The sequence below is a fragment of the Acyrthosiphon pisum genome, chromosome A1, assembly GCF_005508785.2.
Source record: "Acyrthosiphon pisum isolate AL4f chromosome A1, pea_aphid_22Mar2018_4r6ur, whole genome shotgun sequence".
In the NCBI taxonomy this organism is placed as follows: Eukaryota; Metazoa; Arthropoda; class Insecta; order Hemiptera; family Aphididae; genus Acyrthosiphon; species Acyrthosiphon pisum.
The window spans coordinates 158,879,892-158,901,257 of NC_042494.1; the positions used below are offsets into that span (position 1 = coordinate 158,879,892).

At 30.7% G+C, this 21,366-nt stretch overlaps 1 protein-coding gene across 8 annotated transcripts in view; it reads left to right on the forward strand.

The window, feature by feature from the left end:
• Positions 1-21,366, forward strand: part of LOC100166866 (glutamate-gated chloride channel) — a 48,095-nt gene that overhangs the window by 9,649 nt on the left and 17,080 nt on the right. For 3 of the 8 annotated variants that reach the window (XM_029488687.1, XM_029488690.1, XM_029488691.1), the window contains exons 2-8: positions 10,660-10,744; positions 11,157-11,320; positions 16,130-16,200; positions 19,713-19,782; positions 20,367-20,520; positions 20,594-20,676; positions 20,756-20,890. In XM_029488687.1, coding sequence (XP_029344547.1) covers positions 10,674-10,744; positions 11,157-11,320; positions 16,130-16,200; positions 19,713-19,782; positions 20,367-20,520; positions 20,594-20,676; positions 20,756-20,890 — 748 coding nt within the window. In that variant the 5' untranslated portion in view covers positions 10,660-10,673. Of the gene's footprint in view, positions 1-10,659; positions 10,745-11,156; positions 11,321-11,929; positions 11,998-13,036; positions 13,105-16,129; positions 16,201-19,712; positions 19,783-20,366; positions 20,521-20,593; positions 20,677-20,755; positions 20,891-21,366 lie in introns of those variants that run through there. The other 5 variants (XM_029488688.1, XM_029488692.1, XM_029488689.1 and 2 more) reach the window with 4 other exon arrangements.

Here is a 21,366-nt window from a genome sequence, read left to right on the forward strand (position 1 = left end):
ATTTTGGTAAAAAGTAAAATAATTATAAGTGCGCGGAGCTGCGAAGAGAAAAACGTCGTTAACGAGTTGCGCCGTTGCGGGCTTGATTTTATTGCATCCGACGAAAATGCTCCGGTTTATACGATAATAATATTATAAATTGTAATATATAATATCATTTAAACGACTGTAGCTTACGGTATCGAGGTATAACAAAATTCTTTTGGGTCAACTATGGCGTATGCCAAAATCCATTCTAGCAAATAAACATGCTCGTCTGCGTTCCCCAACAATTTTATTATACGATCAGTGTGCCTCATTATAATATAATACGGCACATCTAAAAAAATAAAAAGAGGAAAATCTATACTGTATCAACCAGTGGTCCGTAAGAATCGCTATTACGTCCGAGGACATTTTTCTCTCGTCACCCCTTTGCAGCATCCGAAATCGAAAATATATCATTCTCCCTCGTTAGTGGCGTTTATCGAAAACGAATCGTTTATGGTATACGTAATAACATTATGTATGCTAAATTTGTGCCAGACAAATGAAATGACGACGTTTTAGGTCAACCGTGTTTTTGAATGCGGAAACATCACTCCATTCATAAGGGGCCCGATATATCTCTGAATTTTGTCCTCAGTTTACCAATAAAACTGACAGTTATTTACCATTCACTGGTTGATAATATTTAGTTTTTCGTTTTAAATCGAAAATTAATCGAAATATTATTTATTCGGCAAGACAAAATCGACCTATAGGTAGTTATAGTATAGGTATATTATTATATCCATCCGACCGAGGATTAAAATAATGGCTTAATGGAAGAGATAAATTTTGAAGACTGTGCAGAATAGCGATTTGCATTAGGTAATTTACTTGATTCAATTGCTTCGCTTGCATAAACATTAATCGCCTGAATTTATGTTTATATTTTGATTACCAAACAAAAGTCCATTCAATTATATCAACGTTAGTGAAGCAATTGAATTTAATACAGAAATTCAGATATTATAATATTATCATTATATTTTACTTCAAATGCAAATTGTGTTTAAATTGTTTAAAAATAGTTTATTACATAAAAATATAATAAAAAACTAACCCTATTAGACTTAAAATAAAAATAACACTTTTGAAGATATTTTTTTAGAATCAAATTATTGTTTTAGTTTTTTTTTTTATTAAAAGCATGTTTTCTATGTTTGCGTGTGTAATATTTTTAAAATGTTTGTGTGTATAGTGTGTGGTTTTACCGTTTCGTGTATGGTGCATACACAATACATACCTATATGTATATGGTCTTACTCGACGTGAGAAAACTATCAGACTTATTGCTTCCTGAACTTCCGGGAATTTCAAACCCGTGTGCAAACCCGTTAAGTTTACTGCAGGTGGCCTAAATTAAAAGCTTCCGGCGTGGCTTAAGGGATGAGTGGAAAAATGAAGAACCCGACACCCCTTTCGTTTTTATGTCTACTGTGTAGTGAAAGCTGGCAGCTTTCCCAATAAATATCTTCATTCTACCGTTTTACACATTTGCAGTTTTAAATCTATAATATCTTTAGGTATATATATTATATTACGTATATTAATGAACTACGGTAAACCGAACATGATGAATCAAAATCATACGGTTGACATTTTATTTGCACCCAGTCAAGTATTCAAATCTTAAATATTTGGACCATTTACTGCAAAATCTTTCAATATGTTAAACAAAACCATACTAATATAACAATATAAACATGTATCTAGGTTAACAGGTACCTACAATGGATAGGTAATACTAGGTTAATTATATAGGTAATATTAGACATTTGGTTCAAGTTCAAAACTGATTTAAAATTAAATATGATTGGCACAATTATCTCTGAATTTAAAATTTTAAACACATAAATATTTTAAATAAAATATAATTTATTTATATACTGATACACTCCCCCACCCACACAAAAAAAACAAGATAATGTAGGTCTAATACGCAATTGTGTTTGTTGCATTACATTAAATATCAAAATATATGTATCTCTAACGTAATCAACACGTGAGTATGAACTTGATGATTGATGATGTTGTTAAGTTGAGTAGTTTAGTTCATTATGAAACAATTATATTGAAAAAATATCAAATAGAAAGTGAGAAAAAAGTGGAATCTTCTTTTCAAAAATATTGCCAACGAAACATAATGACCAAGAAAATTAAAGGCCTTTGAAATATTTAATTTATTTTAGTTCGTGATCAGATCATTTATTATATCCCTATTTATATTATTATGATGTATGATTAATTTTTCTTTACAGCTATATTGACGTTGATTTCCTCTATTGTATTAGCAAAACGATCTTATGACATATTTGTTTATTCTAAGACTAATATAGTAATATAAAACTATATTACCTATCTACTAACAAAACACCTATACCTATTACATGTTTGAAACACTAGGAATCTACTCATATATTATGTAACTATGTAAGTGAACAGTACGTATTGCTCATACATGTCACTGATTTGGGTTGGTTAGTATGTTATCACGGAAAGAACCAAAATTAATTTAAAATCAATAAGTGTTGTCCTATAATTGTGATTATGAATTAATTAATTTAATACTGTAATCGTAAATTATTTACCGCTTGTTTGAAAATATAAATTACTTTCTAATTATATAGCTATACCTACGTATATTTTCTAAATAGAATAGCTTTGAAACTTATCATATTATTAATTATATAAATACGTAAAATCATAATAGGTTAATTAATAGTAATAATATTGTACTATATTCACTTTCATAAATATAAAAAAAAAAGGTTTTTATTAGAAGTTTATTATATCAAATATATCCATTAATAATCTGTAATAAAAACTAAATTGAATATTACCACTCAATAAACGTCAATAATTATTCATTACATTCATAATAAATTTGGTGCATTCAACAAATATTCTATAGTTAGTAAGTTATGCATATTATATAATTTCTGTTTTTGTTGAACTACCTTTTATGTTATTCTAAAAAAAAAAAAAAAAAATATTTTGCTATAGTAGCTACGATTCGCAGTTCAATTAAGTCCAACTTGAGATCCTTTTTTATACATACACGATTCTAATCCATACAATTTATTAGTAGATCGTACACATTATATTCTGTGCTAATGTTTTTTTTTTTATCTTAATATCTTACTTGGATGAACCAAAAATATAATTTTTTTGTTGTTTAAATTATTAAATACAATAACATAAAAGACTTTTTAAAAACAAAACCCATTAACGGATTACGAACAAAAAAAAGTAGGTATAACTATACATTTGTATATACTTTGATCGTTAGAAATGTGTCGAGTATTCTGGGCATATTATTTGTATTTATATTATGTAATATTAAATACCTATAGGTATATTTTATTGTACCTATCTCATAAGTTAGGTTAGGTATAAATGTCTTAACTTTGTCCTTTTCCAGCCAAATGTATACGTCTTAAGTCTTAACTAAATAATAGCCATAGAAATTTAAATTTTAAAATATTAGTTGTATTCATTGCCGAAAATCACATGGGTACTTACTGCTTAGCACCCATGATCTTATGATTATCTTAAATAATAATTAAAAATCATGATCAGGTGCTACTATCATGAATCAAGATAAACAGACTATCGGACACATAAATTAATTCACATAGAAAGAGATATGGGCAGTAAAATATATATGATAGTCCACTGTAATTACCTACAGTGAAACTGCCATATGACGAACTTTCAATAAACAAAATGTTTAAGTAAATATTTTTGAGAACCAAACAAAATTTATTTTATTTCATAAAATTCTGTACAATTTTTATTTTTTGCCATCCGTGAAGCCATGAGACTTGATAATATGGAAGTTATACAGTACATCTTATATATATAATTCTCTTGTCACAGTGTTAGTCTCGATACTCCTCCGAAACGGCTTGACCGATTTTTATGAAATTTTTTATGCATATTCAGTAGGTATGAGAATCGGCTAACATCTATTTTAGTGATAAGGGTTGTCCAGAAAAAATAATAGAAGTGCTCAAACAAAGATTTTGATAATTTACGGTAGAAATATTTGTTTATAAATGGTTGCTATTGCATGGTTATATATATAAAAAAAAAATAATATTATTATAAAAATAATAATAGTGTATTATATATTGGTTAATCTGGCATGTTTGTTGATAATTATTATTATTTGTATCAATATATATGTCCGAGAATCGGCTATTATCTAAGTTTGTATGCTGTCCTATAAGTAATTCCGGGAAGAAGATAGGCTAATTTTAAAAGGGTTAAATTTGGTTTTTTTTACTCATCGGATTTTGGTACGGTTAGGTTAGGTTTTTGTATTAATTGATTATATTAATCCATCGTAGGTGGAATTAAGTAAAAATGACAAACTTGGTATAACTTTGATATTTTAGAGTTAAATCATACACTTACGTACAAACAGCTCGGGGTTCGCGATCTACCGCAGGTAGATTGCCGACCTGATAATGTACTGCTGTGAATCAGAATTTTTATCCTGGGCAACAGAAAAGTTAAAATAAATCTAGAATATCACACACCGAATATTAAATAACGCATTGAACAAAGTTTGAGTCATATACAGTTTGTGCATTTAACGGGTAACGATGTGCACGGGATCAGCTAGTAATATTATATAACTTAAAAAAAAATTGTTTAACTTGTATAAATTGTTATGGTTATGGTTCTGTGTTTAACGCTGTGAAAAACCTTAAAAGATGCATTTAAAGTCTCAATTACTGCACTTTAAAATGCACTAAACATATATTCTGAAAAATAAATTTAAAATATAAAACATAAACAAATTTATCAAGCTGTATTAAGACTACATTTTTAATTATTTTGAACCATTTTCAAAAATGTATAAGACAACAATTAAACAACATGATTAAAAAGTTTTTAATAAATGGGATTTGTAAAAATATCGATAAAGTAATAAAAAATGAAAAATGTACCAATAAATAAGAAAAAAAGACCCAAAAATAAAAAATTATTAAAATGCAAAAAAATATTCTAAATTTAGTTTGTTTGCATTTAATTCAAACTTTGTGTTAAGAACGTTATGTTATATAATAAGCTAAAAAGAATGAATTTTTCTAAAAATTCACATGCCTATACAATATTTAATTTCTTTTATTTATAAGAATATCAAAAATGTCCCGGTGCTTTGCGCCTACGGTTGTATTAGAACTAATGTTTATAAAAAATGTAATGTTTCGCTTCACTTGGGACTTGAAAACAATTATCTTTTACAGTATAATTAATAATATTTACATATTAGGTCACATAAAGTTTGTCGTCCGGGGAGTTTAACGTTTAAGTATATGAGCGTGCCTGGGTGTACGCTTTTAAAACTTAAACTTAAAAACTGAAGAAGAAAGATGTTCAAAGGTTCACCTGCAGTTATACATAATATATTATATAGGTATATTTAATAAGGTTTTGACGAAATTTAATTAAAAATAATTGGTTATTATCGTATCAAAGAAAACTTGACACTATATTTTGGAATTTGAAATTTTACTATTTAGAAATAAATATTAAAAGAAACAATCGGTCGTTTCGATTTTTGTCTGTTGCCAACACGTCATATTTCTGTTTAATATTAAAAATATTACTCATAAACAACATAATTCAAAACGATATGAATTGTAATTTATTTTCCCAAACGACATTGCGGTGATCGTACGCTACACGTGTACTATACTCGCGGCCGCAGGGGGATTATACAAATGTCAACGTTCCCCGGGGAGCTACAGACGATCATTGGCATATATATATATACCTATAACAAATGATAAGCATTTCGACTTGGGTCTTTTTTTCCCGCGAGCTGGCAGAAAACCGTGATACGAGTCAGTAAAAAGTGTATAACAACTCGTGTGAGAAATAATAATATTCCACGAAAAATAAAATATATACGACCGAAAATAACAGTGATAGATAGGACCGCGCGATGTTTTAACGAGACGACAATAATACTGATCATTGCTGTCGTGTCTATTATAATACCTATATATTATTATATACGTGAGGTCGTCGTTCCCGTAACGATGACGTACTCTTGCATTACGTCACGGGTTTCCTCGCGGCGACCTGGTAGCCCGGGGCAACGGCGGAGGACACGAGATCAATTTCCCCTGTGCCAACCCCGCCACTGCCTCAGACGTTTTACCTGCAGCGCACCCGCCACTGCCGAAGTCGTTCGCGCAGAGTGCAGACAGCTATAGCTAAAAATAAACAACAGCCGTCGCCACTGATAATAATAATAACGACACCTCCTCCGGTGGGGCGATGGTATCTTATTTTCCCCCAGTGCACGACTTTTGTCGCGGCGGGCGGCAGTGTCATAAAATATAAGAAACAGCGGTGGCACCAGAAATAAAAGAGCTTATATATACCTACATAAATTAACCCGTTTTTTTTTTTTGGAAAAGTTTAATTTCAAATTCCCCAGACGGAAATCCGTTTCGGATCGGTTTATTTATTATTACCTACACATAAACGCCCCGCAGCTATGCTTTTATAATAATACTAGCTGATCCCACGCACTTCAAGTGGCCCGTAAAAAATGACGACTCTTAAAAAAAATTGTGACTGTTTAACTCCTTTTGGGTGCAACCCACTGCAGTAAGTGCAACTCAGCCACCTTGGCAGGCAATGTGTGAAAATTCGATTTGATGCATGCTTGTACCTGAACAGCCCGATTAACCTGAATGGCAACCAATAATAAATATATACTATTAAATTTCTAGTAATTATTTCTCCTATACCTAACCAATAGCAACCATTTATAAACAGACATTTCCATTTTAAATCTCAAAATCTCTATTTGAGCACCACCCCGGGCTCCTATTGGTCGTAGCAGTGATGTTTAGTCTTCCTCGATAAATGGACTATCCAACACAAAAATCATTTTTCAATTCAAACCAGTATAGTTTCTGAGATTAGCGCGTTCAACCAAACAAACTCTTCAGCTTTATAATATTATAGTATAGATTATAATACATAATTTTTATTTGTCTATGTATAGACCTATAATATTATTATGTATATAGATTTTAATAATTTAAATTTCGGACACGTGTTTCGCAATTTCTCGTGATCGCCATGCGTTCTAATATTCCAATATAGTGCACTATAAAATATTATTTTGGTGCGGTCCGTACACTCAACTGTGGAAATGCTCTGAGTGTACGTTTATCGGCTGGTGTTGCTAGCTCCCGAATAGGTGACTACCTAGGATTTTTAGCTACAAATCCTTTTAACTCATATACAAACGTGTTTCAAACAAACCGTTCCAACCGTTTCTCCTTCTCCTAGAAACAAAAAAAGTTTAGTTACCAGTAGTTACCAGACTTAGTTACCTTATAGTTGCCAGACTTAAGCTCAATAAAAAAATATATATATATTATTATAATAAAATGATCGAATACGGCATAACTGAAAATCTGGTTCAACGAAAACGCCTCTATATAATACGCAAACGCTCAAATGATATAATATACATTCGAAATATGATCCACCACCACACAGCACCTCCACCGACTCATCCCTTGTATTTCGCGACATCATGTCCCATCGTTTGAAAATATTAATGCTTATCGTATACTTGCATAGGTCAGACTTATTTCGGTTGTTTCTGCCATCACAATATGAAATATTATTGTAATATTTCACGTGTCAAATCCGTTCGCATCTGGAGGCGACCGCACGCACGCACCAGTGTAAACGTGCTGTTTCTTTGTGATATTTATATTTTGTTCGAACGCGAAATGAAATCTAGATTATCCGTTGTGGAATTACGGCGAACGGCCGAAAAGATTAAACCGGAGGACGCGTTTAAAAATTGAATAATTATATGCAACGCGTGGAAAATAATAATATAATCATAAGCATAACATGCACAATGCACACATATATATATATTTATATTATATATATAATAACAACACACAAAGCCATTAGTTTGGTTCTGGGTCCGCCGGGTTGCAGGATAGCAGCGCGCAACGTGCGTTTGTCAAACGATAATAATTAATAAAAAACAAATACCCTGGAAAACACTGGTATTTTTTTTTTACTGCACACCGAGTGACAGAGAGAGTGAAAATAATTATACTCTTGGACCCTCCGACCGAGTATATTATATATTATAATACACCTAAATAATATAATATATCTGTAGTGCGGTTATCGCGTATAATGGTATAATATTATACACACGTAAATTCGTATTATTAATTAATATTATACGTTTAATAATATTATCATCGTCGCATAGTAGGTATATATAGAATATAAATATACAGGTGGGCGAGTCACCCGAGAATCCCTTAAAATCCGATTACCCATATAGTAATGATAATATTATATTATATGACGTGCAGACAATGCTCCCCATCCCACTCGATAAAATCGATTGTTGCGCGGACGCTAAAGTAGGAGACTTTGCGTCGTCGCCGCCTTCGCCGTCGTTCGCTTTTCCGAAAACTGGTGACCCACCGCAGTGCATTTCGAATAGATTTTCGAATTAGATTCCGAATTTCCGTGTGCGCGGACAGGGCAATTTCATCGAAACATCATAAATTCCGGAGGTACATAGGTACAAATAATATTAGGTATACGTTATACTATACCAACGTGTATCGCTAATAAGCCACCCGCAGTCACCGGCCAATTTTCGAGTAGCTTGAAATCCATCACTCGAATTCCGGAAATTATTCGGCAGAGGCGTAGCTCCAATGAATTTCGACCACACGTGTATTACTTAAACCGTACAATCGAGAGTCGTCACATGTCATAACACGTGTTAAATATGTATAAACGGACGTTTCATCCCCGCGGAAAATACATGGATAACATATATACATAAATATTATTATCTATGGGAAAATAGGATATTTGGTCCCCTGGTAATTAAAAACATTACATCAATCAATTCCAATGCCAGTCAATTATTTTTTGGTCAATTTAGGCTAACTATTATTGTTTTCATTTCAGAACGGTAGGTAGGTACACCGCGCAGTTATACTTCGTAGTCAGAATAATAAAAATATATCTGTGAGTACGATCCATTGCACAAGTTTTTGTCAACACTCATACCCGTTTATTCTTATTTGGACTATGTGGATAAAAAATTGTTATAAACACATTTCATTTTATTCCTCGTTATTAAAGACTCATGAAAATCGTGGGAGCTAGGCAAAGTCCTGTGATTTGACGTTATACGCCGAGAACGAAACGCCCTACATTTACGGTTAATATAACTTCCGGGGACCAATAATTAATATTCTATTTACAGAAGACGAGACACGCGTAAATTCATTTTTTCGACTGGTACTCATCGTCCTTGATTCAGTTTATATCACAATAATAGGGAAAAATAATATATTATCATATTATCAAAAATACGCCTCACCGTCATCATATCGAATATTAGAGTTTGCGAAACGACCGTTGATGCCTATATATTACACCATAAAAAATATTTGTATCACAATTTTTTTTTCTTTTTCGTACCAACTTCCGAGTCGCTTGCGGTGGTCCGACAAGCGCACACGTCGCCGGCGAACTGGGTCAACTAGGTTTCGGTCTATCCACGTCTGCGGGGTCGTCTCTGCTGCGAAATGCCAACGCGTCCGTAACTGCACAATGTTGTCGTTGTTCGCCTTTTCGGACGGCCCCGCAAACCGTAATTCAAGTTTTTTTTTTTTTTTTTTGGATTCGAATTCTTTCTTTTTACTATGCAAAGCACAACTTAAAATAAAATAAAACAACAGTCCAGTTTTACATAATATTATGCACGTTGGGGGCGTAGATATATAAGCGTACATACCTATTACAGTAATTTTAGCCGTCCGCTCTAAAATACATAGAAATCGGTTAAATTCGCCTTTTTAAAAACATAATAACATAAAACCGACGTAATCGGTGTAAAACAGACAATACGGCACAAAATACGGTGCAGCAAGCGTGTAGGTAATACTGCGCTACTGTGCCACATGCTTATATGCACAATGAGCATAATAATAATTGTATTCAAATTGAATACAATTATTATTATAATTCAATATCGTTACATGTCTTCGGATAATATAATCAACGCGATAACATAATACTAATCCTTCGTACGAGTGCACAACAGTACAACATAGTACCTATATTGTACTATTGTATGTGCCATAATATCAAACCCTTCGAGATTCCATGTAGTTATTCCGACTAGTACAACAATTATTATATTACAATAGTCATTGTGCCGTTTGAACATAATAATAGTATATTATATAAATTATAAGCACACAACCAGACCGAAACCACGTGTACGCATATTTAGGTAAATAACCGTGATTTACAACCGCTTGAATAATTTAATATATTATAATGCATTAGAATAGGACGGGCGGCGCCATCCCATTATATTATTATATTTATGTATAGCCGGTATAGGTATAGTACCTATACCTGCCAATAGTGATTACTGATTAATCAAAACTTGTATTCAGAAAATCGACACATTTCTCATACAACTGACGAGAAATGTGATCAAGTACCTATATGTGCCTATATGTATGCTAAACTTACACACTAAGCAATTGATAATAATTTCGTTGCTTGTTTTTGTTTTAGGGTTACTGCAGAGAATGGCTAGTTTCAAAGAGTGGCCGTCGTTCTTGATGGTATTTTTGTTTGCGCACTTTGCTCAATATTGTTGGTAAGGAACTTTTGTCTATAAGCAAATTTAATCATAACAGTAATCAATGATTTTATGAATTCTACTTCAATTGAGTTTAGAATTTAGTATATCTTATTGAAAGCTATCAATTATCATCAAAATATATTTAATAAAAAATAATAACAAAATATTTTATTCTATAATAAATTGAGGGATTTATGTATGAATTATCCGTATGATAAATTGATAGGTAACTATACTTAAATTTCAAATTATGTAATAAAACAGACGTTAATTGTAAATATTGTAATTACCCATTCTGTAATCTTCAACGTAAAGTTTTTAAATAACACTTTCACGGATAAAGTAACCTTGGATCAAATGTATCCAGTAATAATGTATAAATGTATAATATTTATTATTTTGTAATAAAAATTCTTGTTTATTACAGCACTCGAATTGACGATGATGGGTGTAATAATCATAAAGGAAATTCTCAACACAGATGCGTACCAAAAGTCAACTATAGGCACAAAGAAAAAGAAGTTCTTGATCAAATTTTAGGTCCAGGAAGCTACGATGCTAGGATCCGTCCCTCAGGAGTTAATGGCACAGGTAAAATACGATTCAAAATTATGTTGTTTTGTATAAAAATGAAAAATTGTTACATGCTCACGACCAAAACAATTCATTATGTTCATTTATTTTTTATTTTTTTTTATGTATGTTTTATTAAATTAACATTATTACAACTACGTGGAAATTATTTTACATTAAACAATCTCATGATCTCAAAAATATTTGTAAAACATTAAAGGGGAGGAAGGAATTGATTTAATCTTGTGGGTTCATCATAAAAGCGACACCTTATTTTTTCTTCATTATTACTTTTTTTTTTTTAATTTTCCCTTCAAAGTTTTATTTTTTGTTTAAATACTCGAAGTACTTTAGGCTTTTCGCCAAACTGAAAAATTCTATGAGTACTTGTGCATAGTGCCAAATCCTCTTTTGTGTTATATTATGATGCCTGTATATATAGGATCAGGATTTAACTTTTAACTTTAAAGTGGCCACTCGTTTTTACTTTGTCTGTGGGGGCCTTCAGCTATAGTTGTAACAACCAGCGAAAGTTAATACTAATAATATTTCGTTTATTTAATTGTATCGAAATAATAATATTGGTAACAAACATATAAAATCAGTACTCTTAATAATAATTCCTAGATGGCCCGGTTATTGTTAAAATAGATTTAATGCTACGAAACGTCGAGAGAATTAGTGACAAAGAAATGGTAAGTCAAATCGGTTAAGCACTTGGTTCACTCAATTTTCAATTGTTTCTATCAACGAAATATGTCACAATTATTATCTTTTAACCATTTATTACGGTTTAATAATATTTTATGCACTATTATCCGCACTACGTACAACTCTTTTATATATTTTATTGTCTATTGCAGGGTTACATGTTCTTACATATAGCACTTGATATTTTATTTATTTTTTCATTTAAACAGCTATCTATTAATAAGTTCGTTTTTTTATTTTCAAGCTATGATTGACAATTATTGCGGTTTTACAGTCATAACACATTTTTTTTTAAATATTTTACACTTGAGCAAAAATCCGTTTAATCTATTTTAATAATTAATATTTCATGTTATCAAAAATAGTACAAAAATAACAGTTTTTTCATTTACATTTAATTTATACTGGGAATTTTAAATAAACAGTAGATATTACAAATCCGTTCAATATATTTTCGATGCCATAATATTTAAATATTTAAAAACAGCCAAAACTATTTTATTACTTTATGGAAATGTATAAAATTATTTTTCAAAATATTACTATACCTATATCTTTTTAATACTAATTATTTCACAAAAAAATACGTTTTTCGTATAGAACATTTTAACATAAAAGGGGTTAAACTTTTTTGAAGAAGATAATATGTTTTTAGTATATTTTATTATATATTTTTATTCTTCCTTAGTTCCTTGTAGGAACATAAAAATGTTTTAAATGTATATGTGTTTAAATTAGGATTTTTGCTCAAAACTTTTCAACGCTCTTTTCGCTACGCTCGATGAATATTAATAATGGTGTATTCTTCTTTAATAATTCAATAATCGTTGAGATGTGCTTAATGCGTGCAATGTTTTACAAGATAAATAATAATACAATTATGTAACAATACGTCTTAGGGTAATAATATATCTTATGAACCGTCATATTGGCAGAAGTTAGCAAATTTATTGTACTTTGAACGATAACAATTAACAAATAATATATATACAAATATATTTAAAATATTTTATAACTCCCTAGATGGCCCAACAATCGTGCACATAAACCTATTTGTGAGAAGTATCATGACAATAAGTGACAACAAGATGGTAAGTCATCTTGTCTAGGTTGGATGCTGGTATTTTGAGCGAAAACAAACGCAATTTTTTGTTGTTTTATATATTTATACTTAGAGAAAAATGTATTCTACATTTTATTGGTAACGTAAACGTTATCAATAATATATTTGTAGATGGTCCCGTCCGCTATATATTATATACTATAACAATATTATGTTTCCTGAATCTTTCACCCGCTCTTGATGAACGTTTTATTTTGCATTCATAGCAGTTTTTTTTATTTTTGTACATTACATGGAATGATTGTGTATAAAATAAATAATAAAACCTGTTTTATATAATATTTTAAGAACGAAAAAATGAAAACCTACCCCGTAAAACGCATAAAAACACGCGGTTTTCACACTAATAAATTGACAAAGAGCTTTTTCCGGGATGCGTAACATAATATGACTATATACTTACACTTAGAATAAATTAATGATAATATAACAATAGACTTATTGCTGGACTAAATTGTACGCTTGTTGATTTAATTGACAGAAATCACTTATTATTATTATAATTATTATATAATTAATTACCGCCGTATTGTATATTATATCTATAATATAATGATAATCTTGCAAGGTATACCTAACGGGTCGATTTTAGATAGGCGCTATAGAATATTCGTATTAGTAACGCTAATGTAAGCAATATAAATTATAATATTATTCGCTGATTTAAGTTTGACAGTATACGTCATAATATAAAATTATAATATTTTACTCTTATTCGATGCATATATATATTATATATCTAGAGTTATATTATAGCGCTGTAACGTGTATTAGATCGAAAAACATATAATACAATAACATATGCCGTGGTCGTTGCATTTAATATGTATATAATATTGTAATAGATTCAACATTGTGGCCGAATCTAAAGTTTTAAATGCCTGCAATCGTTGTAAGACGCGATGACGGGCTTAAAAAAAATGTATTCTCGTTTAAAATAATTGTTTTAATCATGTTCCAGTGAGACTTGTCGTCGAAATATCCTAAGTATATATTTTATTTGAAATAAAACAACCTTCAGTTGTTTTAAGAAATTTAATACATTAATTTGATCACACGTAGACATAAGTATGTATAACATGCACCAATCTAACAAAAAAAAAAAAATAATTACACATTCTTGTGGCTTTTTGAAATTACTTAATAGTTAATACCAACCATAAATTTCAGACCATTTTTCATCACTATATAATCAATTAGAAATGTATAAAATACTAATAAGTTGTATTACAAATAAATATACTAAACCTTAAAATATGTATTTATACGTTCATCCTTTAGTAACACGATTATTACCATCCTGGCATCCTATCAAAATAAATATGATTGATTTATATTCTGCGTGATTTTAAACTTTTATAGAATAAATCAGTACTAATTCCTCTGTAAAACATTCTTAAAATTTAAAATGGTTCATTAAACTTTCAACTCACTTATTTCCATTCAAACTATTATATAAGCGTCTTCTTCAGTTGTCGAGTAATTTAATAAAACATCCTCTTTAAAATGATGAATTATGTCGAAAAAATACTTTATCACATTTTTTTTACACACCACCAGTATCGGTGTTCAACGATGCCCTCCTTCAATCCAGTGACACTTTTGTTCAGTTATTAATTTTAGGGGACACTTTCCACTTCATTTGTTACGATGTATAAATATTTACTTTTGATTCACGAGTATCGATTTAAACAATAATTTTATTTAATCGAAAAAATCCGATTGATTTTAAACGTATTTTAGTTTGATAAACGGATAAAATGTGAAGTTCACCTTATTGCAATTATTTATCCGAGTATTTTAACTTATCGTGTGTCTCAAAAGTTTAATAAAATAAGTCACGTGCATTTTTTTTGTTTTGCTTTATATTTTAGATAGTTACACACATTTTATTTAAAGCTAACAATTATAATATACAAATCTGAAAAAATATGAACTTTAAATATCACCAAAACATTGTGTAGCCGAAATTAAAATCTGGTAATTGGAAAACAATACTTAAAATTTTCGTGTTTCATTGATTTTACAATATTTTCTTAATATAAATACAATTGTGTTTGTACGAATTTATTTTGCTTCCATTTCCGCTTTGTCTTAATTAAAATGTTAAATACTTAAACCACAATAAAACAAATTTAACTTTCTATTTACCAAATGTAAACGACATCTTGTGATCTTTTAAATTTAATAACTGCACTGAACTATACTATTTAAAAAAATTATTATTAACTATTTATTTTTAAAACTTATTCAGTTCACAATCAAAAGCAATTTGTCACGCAGTCCTCGTGAACTCAATAAAAAAACTTTCCAAGTTTCCTCTATTTCCACTAAAAACCACCTTTAATCATTTTAATACTAAATTACAGCCATATCCTGGAAAAACTCATAACAGAACAAATTAATGACAATTTAATAGTTTTTTATTTTCCTGCATAAACAAAACCGAAAATGTTATAAATAGTTCCATCGTTTTAGTAGTGGGTATACCGTTACATAATGACTTATACTAATAATGAGGAAATAATTACAGACCTCACACTTTAATATAATTTGTTTCATTTTAAGTAATTAATAGTCATAATTATACACACACATAAGAATTATCCATAATGCGTTGCATAATAACCACCTCCAAATAGTCCAAATACCAATAATTTTAACACCAGGGTCACTTACTTTAATTTATACGCAAACAATTTCCCATGAGTAATGTATGCATCTGACGTCCATCGCACACCCTGTACAATTCAAATCCGTAAAGGATAATGTTATAATATTATAGTGAATGGCCTAACGAATAGCGCTAGAATTTTTTCTTAAAAAATTTATACATAGTACTTCCCGCGATGTTATTTTTAGGTTACTCTTGATTTTTTTTTTGATTTTTTATTTGAATATTATTTTCTCTTGAAATAATGTAATATGTAGTATGCTGACTTGTTTTTTCTAACCGCTGACTATATTTTGTCGGTCTTTATTGTATCCCGCAGGCGACTCTCCCTGCATTGTGTATGTCAACATGTTGGTACGGTCCATCAGCAGAATTGATGATTACAAAATGGTGAGTCGGGTGATGGCCTTAAATAATTTTTATTGGATTTATTTTGTTTTTATGACATATTATTATTTGGTTTTCTGTTGTGAGATTGCGCCCAATTTATTTGCGGATTTTATGTTTTTGTTTTCGTGGCCGTAGGCATATGTCTTGACCAACAGGATCACGTAATCATAATCCAACTAAGTCCTGAGGTCTGCTCGTCTGACGCACAATAATCAATTGAAATCCGATTAATCATTCCACTATTTTTATATTATTATACATACTGTACCCAACACATAATTCAAAATGATAGTTTTCTTTACACATTTATTATTTTCTGTTGGACAAGATGTGTTTCAATTTCTACAAGTATTTTTTTTTTCATTTTAAATATTGATTATTCTGAACTCATAACTTGTTTTTGTTATTTATTTTTATTTTTTGTTAAATAATGCATTGAAATGGTGTGTGTATTTAGGCATTTTGTGTCTTGTATATAAATACATACAATCATACATCAACATATAGTAATATATATAAATTTATATAAATATATATAATATATTGAATTAACTCAATAGTGTATATTGTATTAACATATACATATATATATATTATATAATACATAATATTATAATATCATGCTAAGTTATTTTACTTTTATACTTTTATAAAAATCTATAAACTTCAAAACTATTGTTGTAGAAATAAACAATTAAACAATTTGTGTGCACTTTTTTAATTTAATTTGTTAGGGCACTTTTAAAGCGGTATTTGTTTCAAAAAGTTTTATATTTCAAAAAAGTATTAAATAAACATAATATAACTTTTCTGGGGAAAACAAAAGATAATAAAATACAGTTACTACGGCATATAACATTGCGGAGAGAAATAATAGTTTCAAAACACTGAATTAAGTTTTCTATTTAATAGGTATTGCATTATTTAAATGTCCGTATCCAACTCGTTCTAAAAGTTTATTGGAATTAATAGTACCTAAGTGACAAGTCGGTTTCCCTGTACATTATTATTGTAATATTTTGTTCACCTCACTGACACACCATTCATACCGTATTAACATTACATACTTCCAAAACGAATAAGAAATATGTAGGAATGCCAAACACCAAACGGTCGAACGCACTCTTGCAATGAGAAAATAACCAAAATAACGGGGAATAATTTTACGCGTGCGGAAAAACATTCGGTACTTTTAGGAAATTTGCTGGGTTTTGTGGTGAATAATCAAAAAAAAAAAAAAAACAAAGCAAAACAAAACAAAATTCCCATAACCTTTGACTATGTCGGATGTTAATAATTCATGAGAAAAAAAAGATTAAAAATGCTTTTGTTGGTTTTCTTTTTTTTTTTTTGAAATGCGTTTATTTTGATTATTATTATTGTTATTATTGTTATACATTATGACTGTCACCTGCCTCACTGTTTTTTAATCTGTAACTTTCTGTGCCTCAGATGTGTATCTATGACGATTTTGTTCGATAACTCGTTTTATTTTGCATGCTTTATTTTTGAAAATAAAATATTATATACGATCCGCTACATGCTTGCACGTACGTATAAATAATGTCGTTGTTATTACGCTTCCGTATTATATCGTAGTGTCCCACCTCACACGCGTCACACAGTTAAAACAATTTTAACCGCTCGTATCCACCTGCATTTTGCCGTTGCGACGATACGGACGGTCGTACACACACGGCCGGAGGTCAATTTATTGCATTTTTGGTCTTGGTGTACACACGCACACACTCACACACATACACCTACACACGCATGTCACTTTGTTGTTGTATTTGTGCGTTATTTGTTTTATTTAAAATATATTATCATAATATAATGTAATTGTTTTTTTTTTACTTGAAACGCGCAGATTCCGGGCGAATCGCTGCGGACACGGACGCTTTTTCGATTCGCCCGGTAATCGCGAAGTCGATAGTGACCTAGGAGTCCTATAACACGTCATGTGCTCATAGGACACCGATCACTGGCGCACGTTTCCTTTTGCGGCCGGGGGAGTGTGATAGGAGATGGCACGTATAGATCCGTAAAATATTATATTATTCATCGTTCCGACTGTGCATATTGTTATTATTATTGTTATTATTATTATTATTATTATTATTATAATGCAGGGTGTCTCGCCGTACGTATTTGTACCCGTTAACGAAACCGTTTTTCTCTTCACTATAATATATTAATGTGTAGGGAAATATAGGTATGTTTTCGTTTATTAAGAATCTATAATTAAAGCCAATTCGTCGAGCATGTACCCTACCTATTTAATTATGTAAAAAAATCTAAAAAAAAGTTACACCTTTTAATTTTAATAATTGTCGTTGAGTGTTTAAATAGCTATATATAGGTCTTCGAGTTCGACAGGAGGCTAATAGAAGAATACTATAGTCGGGCGGATACGTACAAGGACATACACAGCGAGACACTCTGTACACATATTATATGTGTGTGTAGTGGTTGAACAACGATATCAACGCAGTGTTGGAGAGAACGGGAATGAAATCACGGTTTTGAAGAACCAAAGTGTTCTTTGTGTATTTACGCATTTATACGTTTTACATTTTAATAAAATATCTTAAAAGAGTAACTAGAATAGAGTCGCAATAACTCGACGTTTTTTTCTTGCCACTTGAAGTTTTTATAAGTTATATTTGAGGTATAAAACTCAAAAAGCACATAAGCCAACTTATTTTGTACCCCATTGGGATAATCTTGTTAACGAGTATTTAACGTAGTTTTTCAATTTTTGTTTTTTTTTAAGACTTGTCATGAACAATATTTGTTTTTTTTTTTAAAAGCGATTCTTCCAACACTGTATCTGTCGTGGTATTTGTAAATTAATATATTTTACGAATAGAAACTGATATAATATCATAGTGGCCGATACGAGAACAAAATTTAAATTTTGAAGAAAACAAAATGCCTTTTCGACTTGACGTGCTGCGCGGTCCAATACTGAATTCTCAAAATACTTGTCGTACAAGGTCAATACTCGGGGCTAGTTGAAACATAAAAAAAATGTATTATATATATCGCAATGTAATTTCGAACAATATTTGTTGGCGGTCATCGCTATAATCTTAACGGTTAATCTTACCGTTTTTTTAGAAGCGCATTATAACATGACGCGACTTGTGAATGCAAGTGGCCTAACACGGTCACTATATTATAATTCGAGCACTTGACGCCGACCCTGTGCGGCAAGTGTGTGTCTATTTCTTGTTCCGAAATGTCGGTGTGCGACACACATTGCACAAAGGCGTGTTATAATAATATATTGTTTTCGGACTAGCGAAAGCGTCTCCCAGCAGCTGAATTCCCCCGGCCACGAATGTATTTCGTCGTTGTTATTAAATATTATAACGTGTACATATAATAATATATTATGATATAATATGTATTGTTATGATCTATATATATATATATATAAATATGTGCGTGTTATATTCGTGTGCTGTACATGTGATAAATTTCTAAACGTGTGTTTTGTGTGTTAGGAGTACAGTGTGCAACTGACGTTCCGCGAACAATGGATGGACGAGAGGCTAAAATTTAACGATTACAACGGTAAATACATGAAAATCACTTTGCTTACTAAAAGCGTACTCGAGGAGCCACCCACCCGACGTAACTTGGGCGCGCGCGTCCGTATTCAAGTTTGCCAGTGAAGTACCTACCCACCCACCGCCCATCGCAACGCACAACCGGACCCTATGTATAATATATACCTACATAATATATTAATGTATATTTTTCACGCGTTCCCATTTTGAACACAATGACCCAATTTTTATTTTGTTTTTTACGTTAACTCCACATCTGTATCTTGAAGGACAGCGTTCGGGCGGTGTTGTACCTATATCTGTGGCCTAGCGTATAAAGTTCGAGAAGACTCAGCGTGGTACGCGCAATTATCGCCAAAACAATAGTTTTCATAAAAAAAAGCAAAATCTCCAAAAATATGTTCAGGAAAATCAGAAAGTTAGAATAATTAGATACCTCTATTTACCAGTTAATTGTTAACATTCGTGAAATTCTTAAGACAAAATCGAGAGGCACAGTCAACGCGTGTCAAATTTAATTGGCACTATAACAATTAACAACTGGTTCAAAGCGCAAAAACAAACTAATGTTTACTGTTGTTTGGATAGGTAAAATGAAATACTTAACTTTGACTGAAGCCAACAGAGTGTGGATGCCCGACTTGTTCTTTTCTAACGAGAAGGAAGGTCATTTCCACAATATAATTATGCCGAACGTGTACATCAGGATATTCCCCAATGGATTAGTGTTGTACAGTATAAGGTTAGCATAAATATTAATCGGTTGAATAAGTATAAAATAATTACAACTTGATATTGTCATTATTATTATTTAGAATATCTCTTACTCTATCGTGTCCAATGAATCTCAAATTATATCCACTGGATCGTCAGACGTGTTCACTCCGAATGGTCAGCTGTAAGTCAATATGATAATTTAATGTTATATATTAAATGATTTCAAACAACGATTTCACACTTTTGAAATGTTTTCCTAGACGGCTGGACAACTGACGACTTAGTATTTTTATGGAAAGAAGGCGATCCAGTGCAAGTTGTAAAAAATTTACACTTACCCAGATTCACTTTAGAAAAATTCCTCACGGATTACTGTAACAGCAAAACTAACACAGGTTAGTCACACATTTTATTTTACATTGACAACAATATATGTAATAAAATACAATATATTATAATAGGCATTTTTATATCAACGTAATTTTTATAAGACTTCGTATATTTACATACCAACCATGTTATAAACACAAACAAAATATGTATATTATTGTACTTTTATACACATTATGCAATAGCTACATGTAAGAAGTATCATAACCACGAAAAAAGAGATTTTATATTTTATTTATGAACCTATATTATGTCATACATACATTTTTGCACGTCCAAATTTACATATTTTAATATTTTATTTCACGTACACCGTGTAACATGCGATTTAAAAGTTGATTGCTTTTTGTGACAAGAAAATAATAATTTTAAGTATTTTTAAAATTGGATAGCTATGCGTTCTGTGCATTATACAGTTTTAACATTTAAAAATAAATGTTATATTTCTGATCACTGAATCACTCAACCTACGCACAGGGCC